The 24,471-nt window shown below is 41.2% G+C and overlaps 2 protein-coding genes across 16 annotated transcripts in view; both read right to left on the bottom strand.

Moving 5' to 3' along the window:
• Window positions 1-2,436, bottom strand: part of LOC115153168 (baculoviral IAP repeat-containing protein 6) — a 144,957-nt gene extending 142,521 nt beyond the window's left edge. For 5 of the 15 annotated variants that reach the window (XM_029698289.1, XM_029698299.1, XM_029698302.1 and 2 more), the window contains exon 1: window positions 1,923-2,434. In XM_029698289.1, the coding sequence (XP_029554149.1) occupies window positions 1,923-2,133 (211 nt within the window). In that variant the 5' untranslated portion in view covers window positions 2,134-2,434. Of the gene's footprint in view, window positions 1-1,922 lie in introns of all 15 variants that reach the window. The other 10 variants (XM_029698296.1, XM_029698300.1, XM_029698295.1 and 7 more) reach the window with 5 other exon arrangements.
• A 728-nt stretch (window positions 2,437-3,164) lies between these two features.
• Window positions 3,165-6,431, bottom strand: LOC115153170 (protein YIPF4). Its single transcript, XM_029698305.1, has 6 exons — window positions 5,988-6,431; window positions 5,264-5,417; window positions 4,946-5,117; window positions 4,738-4,815; window positions 4,453-4,566; window positions 3,165-4,245 (listed from the first exon to the last, which is right to left on the bottom strand). Exons 1-6 carry the CDS (start codon window positions 6,070-6,072, stop codon window positions 4,108-4,110), a joined length of 741 nt encoding a protein of 246 aa, XP_029554165.1. The 5' UTR covers window positions 6,073-6,431; the 3' UTR covers window positions 3,165-4,107.
• Window positions 6,432-24,471: the final 18,040 nt, after the last annotated feature.

Below are 24,471 nucleotides of genomic sequence, written 5' to 3'. Positions count from 1 at the left end.
CTGCAGAAATGTTTTTGTACCCTTCCCCAGATCTGTGCCTCAACACAATCCTGTCTCAGAGCTCTATAGGCAATTCCTTCTACCTCATGGCTTGGTTTTTGCTCTCATAGCAAAGGGTCTGAATAGATCTGTTTTTATTTTTTATACATTTGCCCAAAAAAATGTAACACCTACTTTCGCTTTGTCATTATGGGGTATTGTTTGTAGATTGATGAGGATTTGTTTTTATTTAATACATCTTAGAATAAGGCTGTAATGTAACAAAATGTGGAAAAAGCAAGGGGTCAGAATACTTTCCGAATGCACTGTACAAACTTTATATGTCCAAACTCAGAATCAAATACACTTCCCAAAAATAACATGTTGTGATAGCACGTTTATTTTGAGTGCATATTTTCTGCATTTATCGGAGTGCCGGATTTCAATGTCCATGCAAACAGGCTTATTACAGAAATCGTTATTCTTGCAAAGCGTGTCAAAGTTTTAATTAAACTATTATATTAATCTGACGATACACAATCACACTGTTGTGTGCATGTAACCTTACTCTCTAATAATTGCATTATTGTGTGCATACAACGCAGTGTTAACCAAACTCAGTCCTCGGGACCCCAAGGGATGCACGTTTTGGTTTTTGCCCTTACACTACACAGCTGATTCAAATAATCAAGCTTTCATTACTTGGATCAGATGTGTAGTGCTAGGGCAAAAACCGTCATCCCATAGTCCCTCCCACCAGCCAAGTCTGCATTCAATGTACCTACAGATGGGGGTCACGTTGAAGAACAAACACCAATGTTTTCTATTGTTTGGCATCGTCAAATATAAATTGTCACAAAAACGAAAGTCAAGCCTGTTCACTTTCGTCAACCATTTCCCACCCAAAATGTTAGTTACAATACTAACTAAACGTTATTAGCTAACGTTAGATTGCCAACAGGCATTTCATACTTTATTGTTCTGCGTAGTAGGAATAGCAACACGTCATAACCTTTCTAGCCAACTAACGTTACCCAACTAGATAAATATTATACAACAAACTAACGTTACCTAGCAAGCTTGCTAACGTTTACTGCGACACATGTATGCGCGGTGCTGGTGATCATCGATTAATTTACATGTTAGCTAGCTAACGGTATTAGCTATGTAGCCAACTAGCGAATGTGACTTCACATTGTAAGTAATGTGACTAAACTAGCCTTAACACTTTCTTTGCAGATAGCTATCTAACTTAGTTAGCCAGCAATCTCACAATGCACCTTTTGCTTCCTTGGCCCAACACAGCCAACGAAACGAGTTAGCTCACTGGTAATGTTAGTGTCATCACAATTAACTAGGTAACTACCACCGACTACAATCTAACTAAGTAACTAACATTAACGTCAGATATCTACATGTTACTTACCCTATTCATAGAGGCTACCTATTTAAGCAAGATAATGTGCCTAACTAGTTAGCTATTATGACACTTAACGATTGATTGAATGTTGATAAAACGTTATACACTGTTAGCGGGTTCGCTAGCTTTGCGGCCAGTTCATGATCCGATAACTGTTTTCATAACAAATCGCTAGTTAGCTAACGTTGACGTTAGCTAGCTAGTTAGCAAAACGTCTTGACAGCAAGACGATTCTTAAGACATTTAGCTACTTATGTATTCAAGTGTTTTTTTATAGGAATCAGATAACAAAATCAATTAGTTTAGCAAGTTAATCAGTAGCTAAATGTCAGAATTCACGACTAATTAACGTTTATTTTTATTTGCTAGATAACTTAGCCTAAGTCAACCACCACAGCAGGCCCAATGTAACGTTACATTGTTGACCAGTGTCGTTTCATCTGATAGTTATGACAATCACCTGATTGCTAGCTACCTAGTTAACTAACTAAACCAGTTAGCTAGTTCCTTGGCCCTGACTTACCATGCAAGGCCGAGGCCTGGAGAATGGCCCCTGAAGTGCCGTCGATTACTTTTATACTGCCCCGGCTAGTAACCGCCAGGATAGCGTTAAGGGCCGGGTGGTAGGAAAGGCTCCGCAGGCCCTCCTCGTCGCAACGAAGGCAACCGTCTCTCAGTACAATCCAGTCTGAGGAGGTGGACGAGCAGGAGCCCGGCGAGGCCGCGGCCGCCATCTTTATTTATTTTCCCCGTTCCCTTCTGTTTTTAGGAAGCTCCCGTTTATACGAGTAAGATTAATAATTGTAAACACTTAATCCCAAACTACCGCTCCTCTACTACTGCTGACTCTCCTTCTGCGGCTTCTGTTCCTCCACCGGTTACCGCAGCAGTAGCTATTCACCATCAGTACTGAGAAAGCTACGAGCGTTGCACTCAGATGAACGTCAGGTAAACGGAACTAGCGTAGTGCTTGGCTATCACGCGACACCAGAGAGGGCACTGCGATGTTGACTCCGGAGTCCAGAGAACCTCTTTGGATTACTGTTCTGTGAATGTTATTATTTCCCCACTGTAAATGGTGTTTGTTGTGACTCCCATATTTATAAATTACTAGCTATGTGAGTTATACGTAATTATGACTATTTTGTTTTTGATCCAGCCCTTGCCTGATGTTGGGATATACAGCAGATCCCCACCCAAGAACCCCGAATAATAAACCCTAAAACCCATCGCCCAGTGGTCCCTATAACATACCGCGCAACAGCAAGCAAGCGAACGAACGCCCCCCTACTGTACAGATAAACAATCGGTCTGTTGAGTTTTAGCAGCCCACCAAGACCTATCATTTGTAAAGCCCTTGAAGACGGACACCAAATAACACAGAAATTGGCTTGGATCGCATTACTGTAAAACCAATGCACATTTCCGTCCGTCCTTTACCACTAGAAACCATAAGCATACTTTAATTTGCATTTATCTGATATCCAATTTCAGATGTACTCTGTGATAACGATTAAGATCAAAATGGCACAATTCAACAACAAATGAACAGTGTTTGTTCTAAAAGCTTATATACAATGTGTCAGCACAACACACTAACAATATTAAAAACGGTTCATGTTTACAGCTAATAATTCATATTCTAATTACTGTAAATACCACAACTAATTTTAACCCCGCCAATAGTCTTTACTTATTATGGTAAATCCTACAAAAAAGCTTGGGTGTGAGTTTTTGTTAACAGGCATGCAGATTAATGATAACATTTTACATATGAGAGGGAATGTATTTTAAAATATCTAGTACAGTACAACAGTTATATGGACAATTATGTTGATATCATTTAACCCCCCCACCCCCACCCCACTGTGAATTCATTATAAATATCACTATTGTTCCAGGTCTAAAAATGTTACACAATTGTATAACATGTTCTGATACTATCACGTTTAGAAACATGTACACCTCTACAACACATGAATCTATATACAGTAGGTATACGTACAATCAATACAAGGAAGTTGTCTGAAAATATACATCAGTTCAGTAAAAGATTAAACTGTATAAAACAACTAATGAAAGGCACCACACTTTAGTAGACTGTTTTATTTCACTCAAACTGCTCATCTACTGGCCTACCCAGGCTGAAATTCATAAGTTAAGATATAAAGGTTTGTAAAAGGTACATAAAATGACAACTAAATAATGCATAACAGTATGTTAAACCCACTACCTTACAAAATAATGGTGGAACCTCAGTTAGGGGTTGACGTCTTTCTTAACCCCTTGGTTCTAATTGAACATTTGTGCACTGTATTTGGCACCACCTTCCTCTATGGAATAAAAGCATTAACAAAAATCTATGTGACCCCAACATGATTACCAAAACCAGATTTCACACCTTCATTAAATAATTATGATGCGAATGCAAACCAGGGTTCTAATTACAATTAAATCTGAATGCAGCCTTACACTATACGTTACTGCTTTTTATTGAGCAAAGAGGTAAGGGGCACATTTAAATACACTGACGTAACCTATACCCTTATCCCCACAGTCTAGGATTGTAAACAGAGATGAGAGGGAGAAAATAACCTTTAAAAAAATCCATGTTCCTTATTTTCAGTGTGGAATGAATCCTTGTGTGTCTTTTCACAGTGCTTTGTGTCAGTCTCCAACCAAAGTGCCCACAGTAGACATTTGTCCAATCAGACCCCAGTATATAGTGACAGGAAGTAGATGTACAAAAGGAAAATAGGGTATATGAGAAGAGGCTTCTTGGTTTTGAATTCATTCCCAACAAGTAGAGAAGCAGCACTGTAAGCAGCCCAGAAAACTCCAAAAAGCTGGAAAATGAAAGACAGTTGACAACCAATAAACACTCATATCTGATTTAAGAGTGCATTTGTATTATCTACAAAAAATCTAAATATGTACAAAAGCTCTGAATATGTTAGTGTATGTTAAATCAAATGTGCAGTGCTGAATTAGAGATTCATTTTTGTGGAAAATGTGAGCGAATAAATGTTGATTATCTTTGCTGATGTGCTCACCTTTATTAGTGTAGAAACAACATCAAAACCCCCAATGACCAAAAGCAATGGAGCTATAACGATGAGTGGGAGTAGAGAGTATCCAATCACTCCAAGGACTTGTCCATAAGACACCTATCCGATATAAAACAATGCAAGTCAGTGTTTCACAGCATGCCACATCATTCATGTTGTAATAGAAAGCAAATTCACATCCAGAGGTATGTACAGTATCAAGTAAGAGAAATGTACTACTCATCAAGACTAGGAATATTTATTATTTTAGCTTAAAAAGGTTGATCTTACCTCACCACCGAGAACACGAGCCAGCAGAAAGATTGTTAAAGATCCGAATATCCAAATGGTAATTATCCAAGACACAACCTTAGGAAATAAAATAATGCAACAAATAATTAAAACAACTTTTAAGCTGAAAATTGTGACATGGTACCAAAGGACACATTGTTTTGATGTGATCTGAGAAAAAAATTCACAGGTTGTCCTGCCGCCTCACCCTGAACTGTCCGTAGATGGAGATCATGGAAAACAGGAGCACTACAGCCAGAGGACCCCAGAAGTCAGGGTTGTCCCTCACAACCTGCCGGTTGAAGCCCAAGGAGGGCATTGGCATCAGCACACAGCGGATCTTGTAGTATATGTCTTTCAGGTCAATGTCCAGCTCCTCCCTAATCATACAAGCATATGAGAGAGAACAGGAGCATCATGAGATATCAGCACATTTCGTTAGCAGTGATGGCCAAATTGGATGTCAGTGTCATTTTAATATCAATGTGCATGGACAAAGAATAGGTTTCTTGAAGAAGGCACTTACAGAAGAGGTTTGTTGTCTTCTGGGTCATCCTCGTCTACTTCCAGTAGCCAGCCATAGCCTCGTTTCCTCAGGAACGTGGTTGCATATGGGTCTTTTGCATTGTCGCTGCCCATGTTCAATTTAACATCTGGTGCATCGATAGTACCACTTAGATCTGTAGGGAATTTAATGTAAACGATTATTGGTTCACATGTAACATGCGTTGAATTTGTCTTGTTGAATTGTACAGTATATGTTCAAGGTTTCCAAAACCGTATCACAATTAAAGATACATTTTTTTCCTCGATAGATCATTTACACTAAACCAAATCACTTCAGTTAAGCAAAAACAGACGTAGAATGCCGAAAATAATTGTCCCCCTGTTTGTCCTACTGTCTAAATGACATTCAACTTTATTTACTCAATCAGCAATTACATTCAACTAGTGAAAATAGACTGTCGAGTTATGTATTACGCTTATCTTCAGTAGAATATATAGTTAGACAGTTGGATTTACTTCAGTGGTATAGCTAACTTTAGCCTAGCCGTAAAAGCTGTCAAATCTCTCTGAACCACTACGTAACTTGACAAAATCGACAACACTATGACTCAAGGTTAGTTAAATACTTTAATTAAATGTCAAGCTAGCAGAATGTCGTGTTGACAAATACGGTAGCTTGCTAGCAAGCTAACTAAAATGAATATGAAACACATATGACCGTATTCACGGCCTGCTAACATTACCCTCGGCTTCAGTTGACGAGACGAAGGTAAAATCTCCGTTGGTGGGAGACAGCTGCATTGTTGATGTTGTGCCAACAACCTTCATGTCCTAAGAACTGACATTTAAAAAGTGTTTCAATTAATAACCTGCCACAAGTAAATATAACGTTGTAAATGACGGGTTTCCCTAATTTGTCACGACTATTCCATCTTGTTGTTGAGGTATCGTTTGGTCCCACCCACTGAGGCCCGACAACACACACAGCCAGCGATATTAGTTTCCACTGGTTACCACAGCCACGAAGTCAAAATTGGCAATATCGTAATAACTGATGAAAACAAAAATTTGCTTTTTAGTCTTCATTTAACGTTAGGGTTAGACACAATATTAGCCGTGTAGTTAGAGTTAGGTTTAAAATCAGATTTTCAGAAAAGAAATGGTAGAAATAGTCGGTGTTTATAACTTTTTGGCTGTGTCAACTAGTGACGATATTACAGAAATAAGGAAGTGTGAGGCTGGTAAAGACGACACATCAAACCCAATACCGCAGCAGAAAAACTCGCAATTTTTATATATTTTTTTTAGTATTTTTTATTTTTAGTATTTTTAGTATTTAAAAAAAGAATAATTAAACTCGCCATCTAGTGATAGTTGGACTCCCGACATCAATATACAACATGACACTTAAAAAATGATAACCCCTCCTTCCAAATCAAGTCCCTCCTTCCTTTGTCGTCCAAAACACTCCCCCATATATGGTTGGCTGATCAGAATAGACAGACCAATAGTATCAGCTCGTTGCTTGCTCAGTATTTCTTATCGATGTTAGCCCATTCAATTCGTGGGTAAGTATATCGGGAAATGACTAATGGTATTTTATATTCATGGAAGCATGTTCTTATTTCAAAATAACATTAAAATGGGTTTACAACTAACTTAGCTATGCCCTAGGCAATATTTATTTGCAGACAGGTTGGGGGTAAAAATAATTGCATGCAGGGGCGCAACTTTCACTAGGGTTACAAGTCCCTCTCACATTCTGAAATTACATTTTTGTCCCCCCCAGTTTTATCGTTGGAATGTGATACAAAGCGAGGCAACGGTGTGCTTCAGGACCATGAGGACGCCTCTGAGTGGTCGGGTAGGCTGTTTGGAGTGTTTATCCGGAGACACCTGAAACCCCACCTCTTTAAGGAATACCTGGGATAGGATTAAGTAATCCTACTAACCCCCTCCCCCCCAAAAATATATAGATGTACTATTGTAAAGTGGTTGTTCCACTGGATATCATAAGGTGAATGCACCAATTTGTAAGTCGCTCTGGATAAGAGCGTCTGCTAAATGACGTAAATGTAAATGTCTAGTTTGTTATCCGATTTAATTTCATATTTACAGTGAGGGAAAAAAGTATTTGATCCCCTGCTGATTTTGTACGTTTGCCCACTGACAAAGAAATGATCAGTCTGTAATTTTAATGGTGGGTTTATTTGAACAGTGAGAGACAGAATGACAACAAAGAAATCCAGAAAGACGCATGTCAAAAATGTTATAAAGTGATTTGCATTTTAATGAGGGAAATAAGTATTTGACCCCTCTGCAAAACATGACTTAGTACTTGGTGGCAAAACCCTTGTTGGCAATCACAGAGGACAGACGTTTCTTGTAGTTGGCCACCAGGTTTGCACACATCTCAGGAGGGATTTTGTCCCACTCCTCTTTGCAGATCTTCTCCAAGTCATTAAGGTTTCGTGGCTGACGTTTGTCAACTCGAACCTTCAGCTCCCTCCACAGATTTTCTATGGGACTAAGGTCTGAAGACTGGCTAGGCCACTCCAGGACCTTAATGTGCTTCTTCTTGAGTCACTCCTTTGTTGCCTTGGCCATGTGTTTTGGGTCATTGTCATGCTGGAATACCCATCCACGACCCATTTTCAATGCCCTGGCTGAGGGAAGGAGGTTCTCACCCAAGATTTGACGGTCCATCGTCCCTTTGATGCGTTGAAGTTGTCCTGTCCCCTTAGCAGAAAAACCCCCCCAAAGCATAATGTTTCCACCTCCATGTTTGACGGTGGGGATGGTGTTCTTGGGGTCATAGGCAGCATTCCTCCTCCTCCAAACACGGCGAGTTGAGTTGATGCCAAAGAGCTCCATTTTGGTCTCATCTGACCACAACACTTTCACCCAGTTGTACTCTGAATCATTCAGATGTTCATTGGCAAACTTCAGATGGGCATGTATATGTGCCCGCTTGACCCTTTCCCCTCCTCTCTTCTCCAGACCATTTCCGGAGACCTTCTCCCTTACCTCACCTCACTCATCAACTCATCCTTGACTGCTGGCTATGTCCCTTCCGTCTTCAAGAGAGCGAGAGTTGCACCCCTTCTAAAAAAAACTACACTCGATCCCTCCGATGTCAACAACTACAGACCAGTATCCCTTCTTTCTTTTCTCTCCAAAACTCTTGAGCGTGCCGTCCTTGGCCAGCTCTCTTGCTATCTCTCTCAGAATGACCTTCTTGATCCAAATCAGTCAGGTTTCAAGACTGGTCATTCAACTGAGACTGCTCTTCTCTGTGTCACGGAGGCTCTCCGCACTGCTAAAGCTAACTCTCTCTCCTCTGCTCTCATCCTTCTAGACCTATCTGCTGCCTTTGATACTGTGAACCATCAGATCCTCCTCTCCACCCTCTCCGAGTTGGGCATCTCCGGCGTGGCTCACTCTTGGATTGCGTCCTACCTGACAGGTCGCTCCTACCAGGTGGCGTGGCGAGAATCCGTCTCCGCACCACGTGCTCTCACCACTGGTGTCCCCCAGGGCTCAGTTCTAGGCCCTCTCCTATTCTCGCTATACACCAAATCACTTGGCTCTGTCATATCCTCACATGGTCTCTCCTATCATTGCTACGCAGACGACACACAATTAATCTTCTCCTTTCCCCCTTCTGATAACCAGGTGGCGAATCGCATCTCTGCATGTCTGGCAGACATATCAGTGTGGATGACGGATCACCACCTCAAGCTGAACCTCGGCAAGACGGAGCTGGTCATCCTCCCGGGGAAGGACTGCCGTTCCATGATCTTGCCATCATGGTTGACAACTCCATTGTGTCCTCCTCCCAGAGTGCTAAGAGCCTTGGCGTGACCCTGGACAACACTCTGTCATTCTCCGCTAACATCAAGGCGGTGACCCGATCCTGTAGGTTCATGCTCTACAACATTGGTAGAGTACAACCCTGCCTTACACAGGAAGCGGCGCAGGTCCTAATTCAGGCACTTGTCATCTCCCGTCTGGATTACTGCAACTCGCTGTTGGCGGGGCTCCCTGCCTGTGCCATTAAACCCCTACAACTCATCCAGAACGCCGCAGCCTGTCTGGTGTTCAACCTTCCCAAGTTCTCTCACGTCACCCCGCTCCTCCGCATACTCCACTGGCTTCCAGTTGAAGCTCGCATCTGCTACAAGACCATGGTGCTTGTCTACGGAGCTGTGAGGGGAAAGGCACCTCCGTACCTTCAGGCTCTGATCAGTCCCTACATCCAAACAATGGCACTGCGTTCATCCACCTCTGGCCTGCTGACCCCCCTACCTCTGCGGAAGCACAGTTCCCGCTCAGCCCAGTCAAAACTGTTCGCTGCTCTGGCACCCCAATGGTGGAACAAGCTCCCTCACGACGCCAGGACAGCGGAGTCAATCACCACCTTCCGGAGACAGCTGAAACCCCACCTCTTTAAGGAATACCTGGGATAGGATAAAGTAATCCTTCTAACCCCCCCCCCAAAAAAAAAGATATAGATGTACTATTGTAAAGTGGTTGTTCCACTGGATATTATAAGGTGAATGCACCAATTTGTAAGTCGCTCTGGATAAGAGCGTCTGCTAAATGACGTAAATGTAAATGTAAATGGATAAAACAATAAATATATATATAGTAAAAGATCACTCTCTCAACCAGCTTCATGAGGTAGTCACCTGGAATGCTTTTCCAACAGTTTTGAAGGAGTTCCCACATGCTGAGCACTTGGTGGCTGCTTTTCCTTCACTCTGCGGTCCAACTCATCCCAAACCATCTCAGTTGGGTTGAGGTCGGGTGATTGGAGTGCTGCATCATCTGATGCATCATCTGATGTAGCACTCCATCACTCTCCTTCTTGGTCAAATAGCCCTTACACAGCCTGGAGGTGTGTTTTGGTTCATTGTCCTGTTGAAAAACAAATGATAGTCCCACTAAGCGCAAACCAGATGGGATGGCATATCGCTGCAGAATGCTGTGGTAGCCATGCTGGTTAAGTGTGCCTTGAATTCTAAATAAATCACTGACAGTGTCAACAGCAAAGCACCCCCACACTATCACACCTCCATGATTCACGGTTGGAACCACACATGCAGAGATCATCCTACACCTACTCTGCGTCTCACAAAGACACAACGGTTGCAACCAAAAATCTCAAATTTGGACTCATCAGTCTAATGTCCATTGCTCGTGTTTCTTGGCCCAAGCAATTCTCTTCTTCTTATTGGTGTCCTTTAGTAGTGGTTTCTTTGCAGCAATTTGACCATGAAGGCCTGATTCACACAGTCTCCTCTGAACAGGTGATGTTGAGTTGCGTCTGTTACTTGAACTCCATGAAGCATTTTTTTGGGCTGCAATCTGAGATGCAGTTAATTGCCGATTTCTGAGGTAACTCTAATGAACTTATTCTCTGCAGCAGAGGTAACTCTGGGTCTTCCGTTCCTGTGGCGGTCCTCATGAGAGCCAGTTTCATCATAGCGCTTGATGGTTTTTGCGACTGCACTTGAAGAAACGTTCAAAGTTCTTGAAATTTTCTGGATTGACTGATCTTCATGTGTTAAAGTAATGATGGACTGTTGGTTCTCTTGTAGAAAATAGTAGAAATAAAGAAAAACCCTGGAATGAGTAGGTGTGTCCAACTTCTGACTGGTAGTGTATATGTTTTTTATGTAGCTAGCTAACTAATGTTAGTGGCAGGGTGTGCATTAGCCGGCAATACAATACTTTTTATTCATTGATGGAAATACCAGTCAATGTAAATACGTTGACTGTCATGCTTATCGGTCTATAGGTTACTTTGCATAATTTTGTGGAATTAAATTGACCTGTGTGTATATTCAATAGTCATCCTATCTTATTTATACAATACAACTATCACACACACACAGCATACAGAGCCTCAACATTATCAGGACAGAGAACCAGACACAAGGGAACACTCCCAACAAAAGACAATGAAAACATTGACAAATCTCGTAAATTATGGTGTTAGGTGGAGCGGAACGGTTGAACCCAAGAGCAGACTCAGGCAAGGAGACGGGGATGAAGTAACCAAGGTATTTATTGGAACACAGGGGGAAGATGGAGTGCAGGTCAGGGGAAGCTCGGGAGGGTTGCTGGAGACCAGGTGCGGAGGCTGAGGCTGGAGCGAGGGGGGTTGAGATAGGGTAAGCAGGTCCGGGGAGGAATCCAAGGGAGTAGAAGTGTAACTGACTGAGCCGAGATTACGATATGGCAGTGTGGAAGTGGCAGGACTGAGTATTTGTAGAGGTCTTGATTATGGAATGAGTTGCAGCTGATAGGGATCTGCTCAGACTCCAGCACACCTGTCTCCGCCCACACACACACACACACACACACACAGAGAGAGAGAGGGAAAGAGCACTGGGGGAGGCGGCAGGTCAAAGAGACACAGGATGACCAGTAGAGGGCGTTGCAGGAGCAGATGTGACAGATGGTTATGAAATAAACCAAAACAAGGCTATCAGAGCATCACCCACCACTTTACAATGTGAGCTGAAGGCAGTATGCATTTTGAAAATATACTTAATTGTTTGAAACATGAATGTTTTATTTTATATTATGAGGCATAACTTACCTTGCTTCAAAGTAGTGTGATGGAACATTTTATTTTTGTGCATTTCTAATTACCAATTTCTGTGTTCTATGTTTGTGCTTTTCAGTTCATTTAAGTGACTGATTGAATGAATCCTCACTATCAGTATCTGCAATTTGGCAGTACGTACAGACCCTTGTTTTGAGAATGAAAGATCTCAGTTTCAAGGTCTCAGCTTAGGGAGAAGAAGCCTCATGATGGATTGGTCTGTCACATGAATGAACCAGTATTGGTCGGTCACATGAATGAAGCAAATGTTAATGATAATTCATTATGAAAAATGAATAAGCTAAATCATGCAAGTGTAACTTGTCTGCAGTATATAAGAGAACTAACGGGACTTCCCCGGGAGAGCACTTCAGACCGGTACTTTATGCATCTAATTTTTTGACTGTGACCTCTCCAGCATGTTGTTAATAAACAATGATTCATTTAAGATTGACTTTGAGCGTCCCAGTGGGTAGAATTTCCACGACAATTTGGCATCAACGAACAGGATGATTGATTCTGCCTGCGGAGCTTTCCAGTGGGGGTCTGCGAGGAAAACCGGTGGCGCATTTTAAGAAGTGTCTGACCAAAAGAGGACGAGGACCCACCCAGACCCTTACAGTAAGCTGCAGAGGAGACACGTCCTCTGCGATCAATTGAAGGACACGGCAATTGAATTTCAGTAAGAAAATGTAAATTAATTTGAATAAAAATAGAAAAAAAATAACAAAACCAATAAAACTAAACATAAAATGGAGGAGGGTACCACTAGTCTTGAGTCAAATAATAGCATGAACTGAATGTGGATGGGAGTTGTGTGAGTGTAGTGAATGTGGATGTGAGATTTGTGTGAGTGTGGAAAGTATTAAACTGATTGAAATTGCGATAATAACAGATTGAAGGTTGGCTATTAAGCTGATTGAAATTTGGATAATAAGATATTGAAATGTGTAAATTAAGAAATATTAGTTAAGTGATTGAAATTTGGACAATAAGCTGATTTCAATTTGGATAATAAGAGGATTGAAATTTAGATAATAAGAGATGTAATTACTATTAAGTACAGAGTGAGTGTGTGAAAGTGTGTGTGTTATTCTATATGTATGCAGCAAGACTGTACAATCAGTAGTTTATGTAGTTTATGACTACATAAACTACTGAGACTATAGACACTGAGAGAATATAGATCTGCAAGACTACAGATATTATAGAGAGTATAGATACTGTAGAGACTATGGCCACTGTAGAGACTATAGGGGAACCGTGGCAGTGATACATATGACAAAAGAAGGCTAGAGCTAGTCTTATAGAAAAGACTAGAGTTAGTGCAAGTAACGGTACCATGGAAAGCCCCACTGACAGCTGTCTGTAGGCATTTATAAGAGAAGTGTCTATGTGGTAATAGCACAAGGTGCTATTCTATATGCATAGAAAGATACATATGGTGCATAAGAAGTAAAAACAGGAGAATCGTTGAAGATGCACATGGGGTAATAAGGGAGATTACAGAGTGTGTTTGGGAATAGTACTAAGTGAATGTGAATGTGAGAGTTGTGTGAGTGTGAAAGAGGTGTGTGTCTGAATGAACACCCCAACCAGTTCTGTGAGCTGAGTTTTTCGGTCTATAACGTTATCAAGGGGTTCCGTCCACCACCGCCCATCGTAGTCTGGGACTGCTAGCACGAGGTGTTATTATATATGTAAAGGATGTAGGGGCAAGAGAACTGTGCATAGGATGTAATGATAGAAAGTCTATGTTGTCTGAGAACCACTGATGAGGTGTTATTGTAGGCATTTAGGAATCGTTGAAGATGCACATGGGGTGGTGTGGATGTGAATACCTAAGTTGATATAACGTTATGGGGGAATTGTGTGTGTGAAGATATGAAAGGAGAAAGTACTATTACCGAATATGCTGTATGAATGTATAATGGGTTACTAGAGATTTGATGAAGTAACAATAGAAATAATAATAATTTTCAACTTGCACACCCACACAAGTGGTGTTAAAGGTATTAGGAGAAATTAATAATATAATGGGTTTCTACATTTTATAAAGTAACAATGTATCAATGTATAATGGGTTACTAGAGTTTAACTTGCTAGGTTGAGACTTATTATGGACAGAGCATGCCATCTATAGGGTACTGATAAACAGTGCCAGCCCAGTTATTGTGAAAGTTGATCCCAGAAAGAGAGTCTAGTCTCAAGAGCTACCTTAAAAAGGATGTTCCCTCCAAACTTTATCTCTTCCCTTCTGAATTGGCAGATGTATTTTATAAATTCAGCGCATTACATGTCAATCTTAAAATAATAGACATTTAATAAGTGGGAAGCAGAAAGTGAATATCCAACATAAATTGGTAATAAATATGAATAGGTAACAGTGTTAGGGTAGACTAAAATTATAACAATGCCTTCCAATACGGAGTAAGTTATCATGTTTGTTTTGTTTTGTTTTTAACCCTTGCAATAGGGGTAAAAGCAGAACATTGTTTGAGAGTGATCCGGGAGGGGGGAGAAGGGTCCTAGTGGCTTTCAGATAGAACTCTAATAATGCAATACCTTAGTAATTTGAAGAGTAAATATTTCAATACAAGGTCACATGATGAACAGAGGGATTGAGCATTGGGACTGATATTAAATTAGAGGCCGCGATCTGGTGTTTGGGTTAGAGATACGTTTCCTGTGGAACAATAGATAGCCACTAGTACTCACTGAACTCAAACAGGCTGTAAGGGACACAGTGGGGAAATTTGGGACAGAGGTATGAATAACTGAATAAGAGACATTTTTGACTATTTCCAATTATTATTACTCAATTCTTTAGTTTGGGTTGCACCAGTGATTTAAGTAAGAAGGTAATGTCATCTTAAACAATAATCTGTTTCCATTATGTGTCTGAAATATAATTCCGTATACACATGGTTTTATCAACTCTTCCTGTCCAAGATTTAGTAAACTCAATTAAGTTGAAGTTTTTTTAGGACTGATTAAGATGTGCAAACTAAGTACATGTTATTTTCTTTTCTCCAGGACTGATGTTATATCCGCTACCAACTTTCTTTTGACATGTTTACCAATGATTCTGTATCTCTCCCTTTGAAAGGCTTCCTGAGGCAGGTGCCTTAGGAGAGCAGTCATTGAGATACAGCATAAAGGTATCCGGATCCGGTTGTTAAGGGAGCTCCCAAATTAAGTAAGGCCTGGCCATTTTGTTTGTTTTTACCTGTGATGAATATTTGTTAGTGATGTTAATACTGTGTTTGATTTATTGTGTGGGGTCTTTTTACTTTGGTTTTAATGGGGTTTAACGGGTTAGAGAGGATGCACCTTAAAGGGTACACAAATTACATTTTCAGAAGTTTCTAATGTCAGAGTTTTGGTTGCACACATGTCAATTCTATTGATAAGAATTTTACTGAAAAATCCAATGTAAACCTGATACTCAACATGTTTGTAATGTTTGAAATATCTTTAAATAATGTCTGAGGTACAAGGAAAGAAACACTCACTTAATAGGGTTGACTGACCTCTGTTCTGACTCTCTGGTGAGGCCTGATCACCCTTACTAGAAAGGCTAAGAATATTGGGTGACATTTAAATGTAATAGGGAAACACTAATAATTAGGAAGAAGTTTATAATTTAGCATTAGTCCTATGTGTGATTCGGACCACGAGAAGGACAGAGAGAGAGCGCTGCCCCTAAATGAGGGGCATCTGTTTCTAGTCTATTTTACCATTAACCTATGGGATACAATTATTTCCTTATGGCGTTATCAAGAGTTGTAATTCTAATTTGATTTGTTATTCTAATTCGTTTATTTTTTACTTAACAGGCAGTGTTGTTTTTTTTAGACGCATGAATCACAATGTGAGTCATGTGTCCAAAGGGGGAATTACCAATCCCCTGGGGCCCTTTGGTAAATATGCATATTGTTTTGTTTACATGCCTCCCTATAAAAAAAATTGTATTGCTGTTGTTGTTTTGTTTTCTTTGCTTTTGTTGTGCTCCAATAACAAATCTCACCAGATTGGGTCTGCTGGATGGTCGGGATTTCTCCCTAAGGATTAGCCCACTAACTCCCTAACCCTGTAACTCTGCGGTGAGATCACCAAGATGAGAGAGTATAAACCAATTTGGAGAAAAAAATGGTTTCAACTGTGTGTTATTCTTTTTCACATTTGTTTTAGAAATCTGTATTAAGAATATTGGTAGTAGTAATAATTTGTCATACAGTGAAAAATCTGTTTGGATTTCCTGGATCAGAAATGGCCTAAACTAAACTGTTGTTCTGGTCTGTCCTCTCTCAGGTTCTGGTGAAGGTGACTACAGATGGTATCTAAATACATGGAAAGGATAATTTGACCGAGAAGTGTGAACCTCACCCCCTCTAACTGGCTGAAGTAATGGCGACAATGGCATTCACTATGGCCCTTCACCACTTTACGTGAGACCTGAGCCTGAGCCAGCAACTTGTACACAGCATCCAGTCGAAGCTATCAACTGCCTTTTCTCTCAGGAGTGCAACATGAGTCCACGTGGAGTGAGCATGGAGAGAGATCCCGTCCAAACTTCTCTCATGCTGCTGGTGTACAGGTAGGAAAATGAACAATACATAATGGACCATAAAGGACAGAGGTGGCTCAGGTGAGAGAAATCGGGACATTATTATTAAGGGTCATCCACTTTGAACATGTGCCATTGGGAGGACGAACTGTAAAGCTATCTGAAGAAGAAACTGAAGAAACGCCACAAGGATGAGTGCCGTGAAGGAGGGGGGTGGTCAACCATGACTGTAAATGATTTAGGCTTGTCCAAAATTGTTTATTTGGGGTCCCAGGTTGATTGTGGAGGTCTGCACACTACCAATCTGTCATTACCACAATGATGGTTATTGATGAGAGTACTGACAACACCGATGTAGCACAGTTGTGTGTATATGTCTGTTATTTTCATGGAAATTACTTTAAAGAAGAGCTACTGGCACTGATTCCCCACGAAGGACACACCACCGGGGACATCATATTCACAAAGCTGGAACAATTGTTTACGCATGTAACGCCCTGGCCATAGAGAGGGGTTTTTGTTCTTTATTTTGGTTAGGCCAGGGTGTTACATTGGGTGGGCGTTCTATGTTCTGTTTCTATGTTTTTGTATTTCTTTGTTTTGGGCCGTGTGTGGCTCCCAATCAGGCACAGCTGAAGTTCGTTGTTGTTGATTGGGAGTCACACATAAGTGCATGTTTTTCCGTTGGGGTTTTGTGGGTAATTGTTTCTGTCATTTGACAGGACTGTTTGGCTGTCAGTTTCTTGTTTTGTAATTGTATAGTGTTCCGTTTAAGAATTAAATATGATGAACACTAACTCCGCTGCGTTTTGGTCCACTCTCTCTCATGGCAGCCGTTACAACGCGGCATGGCCTGTCACTTGAAAAAGTCTACTTTGTGGTCTCCGACGGGGCTCCTGCTATGGTGGGCAGACACAGGTGCCTGGTCAGCAGGTTGAAGGAAATCGCCCGACATGAATGGCTTGCATTGTCTCATCCATCAGACTGTGCTGTGTGCCAGGCTAAACGGTAAGCTAAAGGATGTGATGGATAAAGTAATGCGCATAATCAACTTTGTCAGGGGGACATCAAGTACACAACACCATCTTTTCCACAAACTTGTGACAGAATCAGAGGAGGCCACCCACTATGATCTCCTGCTTCACAACAACGTGCGCTGGCTGAGTAAAGGAAAAGCTCTAGAGCGATTCTGTGAGCTGCATGACCAGGTTGTGGATTTTGTCAGAAAAAGCAAAATGAGGGCTGCAACTGACCACATTAGTATTCTGTAAATTGAGGGATTCCTCTCTAATGTAGCTATTTTGGCTGACATATTCTGTCACTTAAATTGGTTAAATCTGTATTTACAAGGAAGAGGGAAAACAGTCGTGGATATGGTGAAAAAACTTTAGGCCTTTACTAGGAAGCTTGAGTTTTTGATTTGGACTTGTCCTCTGGGAAGCTACTGCACTTCAGCACACTGAAGAAACGACAGGCAGAGGTACCAGGTGGCAAGAAAACGATACCCTCGCTGGATGAGGCCGCAATTCAAAGTGAGCTAATCGAATTCCAAACAACGAGCCAAATCAGGGATGCACTCAGGAGTGCTGAGTCATTGTGTGTATTTTGGGTGGCATGCTCAGAGGAATACAGCACAATAAAGAAACTTGCATTATGTGCTAACAATGTTTGGATCGACTTACACCTGCGAGTCCTCCTTTTCCTCTATGAACGCAGTCAAGACTCACGACAGGAACCGGCTTTCACATAAGTCAGTTGAGGACTGCCTGCGCATCAAAATCACACCCGACATCCACAAGATCGTCTCTGAGGGGAAATGCAACTTTTCCCATTAAGTAAATAACTTAGTATTTAATAATTAATCATATAGGCTACTAACATTATTGTGATTATTATTGTCAGTGCTTATCCATGGCTATTTTAGATCTCATGCTGACAGTATTTTCTGTCTGTTTTGTCGTTACAGGAGCAGGTTATCCCAAGACTCCCAATACAGACATTCAGACATAGACATTGACTTTTTTTCTTTAAATTATTGTTTTATGTAGGATGTTACCTTGTTGGCCAGTTGCAATTGTAAGTAGGCCAAATGCATTTAAAAAAAATCCCACTTCTATTAGGCCATTTTTTTTTTCTTGTGAAAGATGCTGTTAAGCCTCATAGCCTACCTCAGCTAGTTAAGTTATTTTATATGGGCCTTGGCTCTGAATAAATAATACTCCAGTTAAGCCCTCTTGTTGTTTGTAAAGTCAAATTAAAATAAAGAATATTGTTGAAATGAATTACTCGACTGGTGTACTTTTTCTCCATCTGTTGCTTGGCGCCACTTGCGTAATAAGTTAGCTATATTTTCAGCACCAGGTGCTGTTCACCTCCTATTGACTGCGCTACGGAAGCATCTTTATACTTCAGCACCTAAAAAAAATGGTCCGCTGCTTGCTTTATTAGTTGACTGTCTCCTGCATTCTCTCTCCTCATGAATGAAGTGAAAATGTAACTTTTGCATTACTTAGGTAGGGTCACTTCCTTCTTGGGACATTGCATTTGGGACTTTTTGCATCTCAGTTCCAAGATAAGGAATGAGCATTACACCGAGGCCTGTACTCTGGAGCGGGATTGATTTGGAGGTGGAAGGTCCGTCATGGTCTGGGGCGGTGTGTCACAGCATCATCGGACTGAGCTTGTTGTCATTGCAGGCAATCTCAATGCTGTGCATTACAGGGAAGACATCCTCCTCCCTCATGTGGTACCCTTCCTGCAGGCTCATCCTGACATGACTCTCCAGCATGACAATGCCACCAGCCATACTGCTCGTTCTGTGCGTGATTTCCTGCAAGACAGGAATGTCAGTGTTCTGCCATGGCCAGCGAAGAGCCTGGATCTCAATCCCATTGAGCACGTCTGGGACCTGTTGGATTGGAGGGTTAGGGCCATTCCCTCAGAAATGTCCGGGAACTTGCAGGTGCCTTGGTGGAAGAGTGGGGTAACATCTCACAGCAAGAACTGGCAAATCTGGTGCAGTCCATGAGGAGGGGATGCAATGCAGTACTTAATGCAGCTGGTGGCCACACCAAATACTGACTGTTACTTTTGATTTTGACCCCCCCTTTGTTCAGGGACACATTATTCAATTTCTGTTAGTCACATGTCTGTGGAACTTGTTCAGTTTATGTCTCAGTTATTGAAACTTGTTATGTTCATACAAATATTTACACATGTTAAGTTTGCTGAAAATAAATTCAGTTGACAGTGAGAGGACGTTTCTTTTTTTGCTGAGTTTATATACAAGGCGGTGTCAGAGGAAGACCCCAAAAATTGACAAAGACTCCAGTCACCCAAGTCATAGACTGTTCTCTCTGCTACTGCACGGCAAGCTGTACCAGAGCGCAAAGTCTAGGTCCAAAAGGCTCCTTAACAGCTTCTCCCCCCTTGTTTTTACACTGCTGCTACTCACTATTTAATATCTATGCATAGTCACTTTACCACTACCTACATGTACAAATGACCTCGACTAACCTGTACCCCCACACATTAACTCGGTACCCCCTGTATATAGCCTCGTTATTGTTATGTAATCTTATTGTTTTACTTTTTATTACATTTTTTACTTTAGTTTATTTAGCAAATATTTTCTTTACTCAATTTCTTGAACTGCATTGTTGGTTAAGGGCTTGTAAGTAACCATTTACATTTTAGTCATTTAGCAGACGCTCTTATCCAGAGCGACTCACAGTAATCCTTCTAACCCCCCCCCCCTTTAAAGGATTTAGATGCACTATTGTAAAGTGTTTGTTCTACTGGATATTATAGGTGAATGCACCAATTTGTAAGTCGCTCTGGATAAGAGCGTCTGCTAAATGACTTAAATGTAATGTAAATGTAATGAATGCATACATTTCATTTCATTTCATACATTTTTCTGTGCTGGCCCCCCGTGGGAATCGAACCCACAACCCTGGCGTTGCAAACACCATGCTCTACCAACTGAGCTACAGGGGTTTTGTTTGTCCACCCACCTCTTGAGGACTGACCACAAGTTCTCAATGGGATTAAGGTCTGGGGAGTTTCCTGGCCATGGACGCAAAATATAGATGTTTTGTTCCCCGAGCCACTTAGTTATCACTTTTGCCTTATGGCAAGGTGCTCCATCATGCTGTAAAAGGCATTGTTCGTCACCAAACTGTTCCTGGATGGTTGAGAGAAGTTGCTCTCGGAGGATGTGTTGGTACCATTCTTTATTCATGGCTGTGTTATTAGGAAAAATTGTGAGTGAGCCCACTCCCTTAGCTGAGAAGCAACCCCACACATGAATGGTCTCAAGATGCTTAACTGTTGGCATGACACAGGACTGATGGTAGCGCTCACCTTGTCTTCTCCGGACAAGCTTTTTTCCAGATGCCACAAACAATCGGAAAGGGGATTCATCAGAGAAAATGACTTTACCCCAGTCCTCAGCAGTCCAATCCCTGTACCTTTTTGCAGAATATCAGTCTGTCCCAGATGTTTTTCCTGGAGAGAAGTGGCTTCTTTGCTGCCCTTCTTCTCCTCCAAAAATCTTCACCTCACTGTGAGTGCAGATGCACTCACACCTGCCTGCTGCCATTCCTGAGCAAGCTCTGTACTGGTGGTGCCCCGATCCCGCAGCTGAATCAACTTTAGGAGACGGTCCTGGCGCTTGCTGGACTTTCTTGGGCACCCTGAACCCTTCTTCACAACAATTGAACCGCTCTCCTTGAAGTTCTTGATGATCCAATAAATGGTTGATTTAGGTGAAATCTTACTGGCAGCAATATCCTTGCGTGTGAAGCCCTTTTTGTGCAAAGCAATGATGACGGCATGTGTTTCCTTGCAGGTATCCATGGTTGACAAAGGAAGAACAATGATTCCAAACACCACCCTCCTTTTGAAGCTTCCAGTCTGTTATTCGAACTCAATCAGCATGACAGAGTGATCTCCAGCCTTGTCCTCGTCAACACTCACACCTGTGTTAACGAGAGAATCACTGACATGATGTCAGCTGGTCCTTTTGTTAAAGTGCTGAAATGCAGTGGAAATATTTTTTGGTGATTCAGTTAATTTGCATTGCAAAGAGGGACTTTGCAATTAATTGCAATTCATCTGATCACTGTTCATAACATTGCCATCATACAAACTGAGGCAGCAGACTTTGTGAAAATGTATATTTGTGTCATTCTCAAAACTTTTGTCCACGACTGTATATCCCGAGAGAGCCGTGTTTCCGTGAAACAAGGTATGTTACAATCCCTGATGTCTCTCTGGGAAGAAATCCTCACCCTGAGCTCATCAACTCTATTATCCAGAGACTGAAAATTGTATTTTTTTCATTTTACCTTTATTTAACTAGGCAAGTCAGTTAATTAAGAACAAATTCTTATTTTCAATGGGTTAACTGGCTTGATCAGGGGTAGAATGACAGATTTTTTTTTACCTTGTCAGCTCGGAGATTTGATTTTGCTACCTTTTGGTTACTAGTCCAACTCTCTAGCCACTAGACTACCTACCGCCCCAAGATTAGTGAGTATTATACTTTGAAGCGGTGGGTGGTTTGCGCGCCTCCTAAGTCGGACTAGAAGACTACTCCGAGTACCTCTCCTCCGCCAGCAGCCTCTGGAATCAGTTCAATTGCCCTGGGGGGTTCGAACAAAGGATCCAATTCGGGAAAGTCGTATTCCTGGCCGTAATGCTGGTAGTGCTGGTGAGTTACCGCTGCTCTGATATCCAATTGTACTTCCCGGCTGTATGTAAAACACAAAAACAATTCTGGGCTAATTATGTAAGAAATAACACATAAAAATACTGCAAAGTTTCCTAAGCGCTAGAAGTACGGCAGCCCTCTTTGTCGGTACCATTTTTCATCCTAAACTTAATCCTACACTTTGCTAACTCTTGTTAAACTGCTCTTTTGATTAAATCGGTTTTATTATATGTTTACATTTGCTTCAAGTGTGTTTTTTTACCTAAAGTCGACAGATGACACTTATATGGATTTTGACGTTTCAAAGGATAACTTGAAGCATAAAGGCCATTTTCCAGTTGGTTTTGGCTCATTAAAACCAAGTAAAACACCAATGCCTGTTCTAATTTCAACAATGTGTACCAATGTGGCATGTCTGGTATTGTTTGCAGTAAATATCACTAATTTGTACCCCTGGTCTCAAAACTCAGTCATATTTTTTTTAATCTATGTTCAACTTCAGTACCAAAATGTTCTGGCTGCTCCCATAGGATATAGTAATTACAAAAGTGTACAACATTGAAAGTAGGGCTTAGGTTTAAAAGCTCTCGTATAGTGTTTCTCATTCGAATTTTGGTGGGCACTATGCTGGCCAAGGGTTCCATGGCCAAAATACAGCTGGATTATGAATCAGAATGTAATGGGAATTTTCTACCATAATTATTTTCACCAGGATAACAGAGGACACACTGACTGATGCCTCTGGATCTGCAGATGGATACAGAGAAGCTGTTGGCTGAACACTCACCAGCCAATTGGTGTTGGCAACTCTGTGGTATTGGGAATGACACCCTTCAAGTACGGAGCAAATGTCCAAATTAATGAAATGCCCTTAATTTGCATTGTGAATGTTGCTTTGATGGCTATGATCGACAGTAGGAATGTAAGCGTGGTAATGTATTTAATTACAGCAGCAGTATTTTTAGGATCCAGCAGACAGCAGTAATTCACCTTGAATAACTGAGCAGCCCAAATGAGTAGGGGCAGGGTGCAAGGGGTTTAGGCTTGAGATCCAAAGGCCAATTCACACAAAATGTGCCCTTAATCCAAATTGAGCAGCTTGAGTGCCATTACTCAGTGTTGAAGTCATTAAGCCCACACCCACATTTCTGAAATGTTTTTCCTGCTGTGCTCTGCTCACTACTATCAAGCTAAAGTGCAACACATCCTCCTGAATATGAACACAGAGCAGTTTACAAGCTACAGTACATGTAAAATATAACACCCGAATTGGATGGCCTTCCCTCAGATAAAAATAAATAAATAAAAACACTAGATCTGGATAGAAAGTTTGCCAAATAAGAGAGAGAGAGAGGACTATCTTTAAACTTGCGTTGGAAACACTTATGACATATGTATTAATCATAACAGATAATGGAAATGCACCAGTCTACACATTTTATGAGTGCTATCAAAACTGCGACAATGCATCTTGATGTGGTGACAGACTGTACTGTCAAACAAAGCTGAGAAAGAGAGAGAGTGAAAGACTACTGGAGATGTAGCTTCAGCCAACTTACTGTAGTTAGCCAGTAAATTTGTCTAAGTAACGTTTTACTGACATTGTTTTAAAGCTTTTATGCTTTCTATGAATGTGATTTGACTTTTAACTGTGGTACAATTATACACTGAGTCAGTCCACAGTGATATGGAAAAAGGGTTTATTGGACACATACATGAACACCTACATGAGTAAGTCTTTGTCAGAGCTAGCTAACAAGCCACAAATGAATTACATTTTGTTCCTAAACTCAATGGAAAAAAAGATACAGGGCACTGGTGGATCTACACACAACTCAGTGATATCACTGAGTTGTAACAATGCATCTTGATATGGCCAATAATGGAACATATTGACTTCTGTCAAACACATTTTGAACTCTTCTGTGGCTGTAAAACTGTGTAAAAGTAGCCTATTGTGTGCTTAACTTTCCGAAACCTTAACTTTCAGAAACATTAACACTGGGTAAAATGGTTTCGAAAAATGTCAAGGTTGGAGATCCTTCATCACCGCCAGGGCTGCCCCCAGTTTCTGGTAGACCCTCTGCCTGGCACTTTGGAAACTGTGATGAGTTCTGTGCCCACTCTCTCACAGAGGCTTGGCACACCAGAAGGCTCTGGCAGCAGGTGGAGAGTGTGGGCTCCTGCATTATTTTTGAAAACATATATCACTTTGATCAGCATTATGCCCTATTAGAAAATGTCTTAACATCTGTTTCATTGGTAGTAATACTTGATGCAACTAAAGATGCATGAATTCATGTTCTCCCACCTAGATTACTAAAA

Source organism: Salmo trutta, chromosome 18 (assembly GCF_901001165.1).
Source record: "Salmo trutta chromosome 18, fSalTru1.1, whole genome shotgun sequence".
Lineage (NCBI taxonomy): Eukaryota > Metazoa > Chordata > Actinopteri > Salmoniformes > Salmonidae > Salmo > Salmo trutta.
This window is presented reverse-complemented; position numbering and strand designations above follow the sequence as displayed.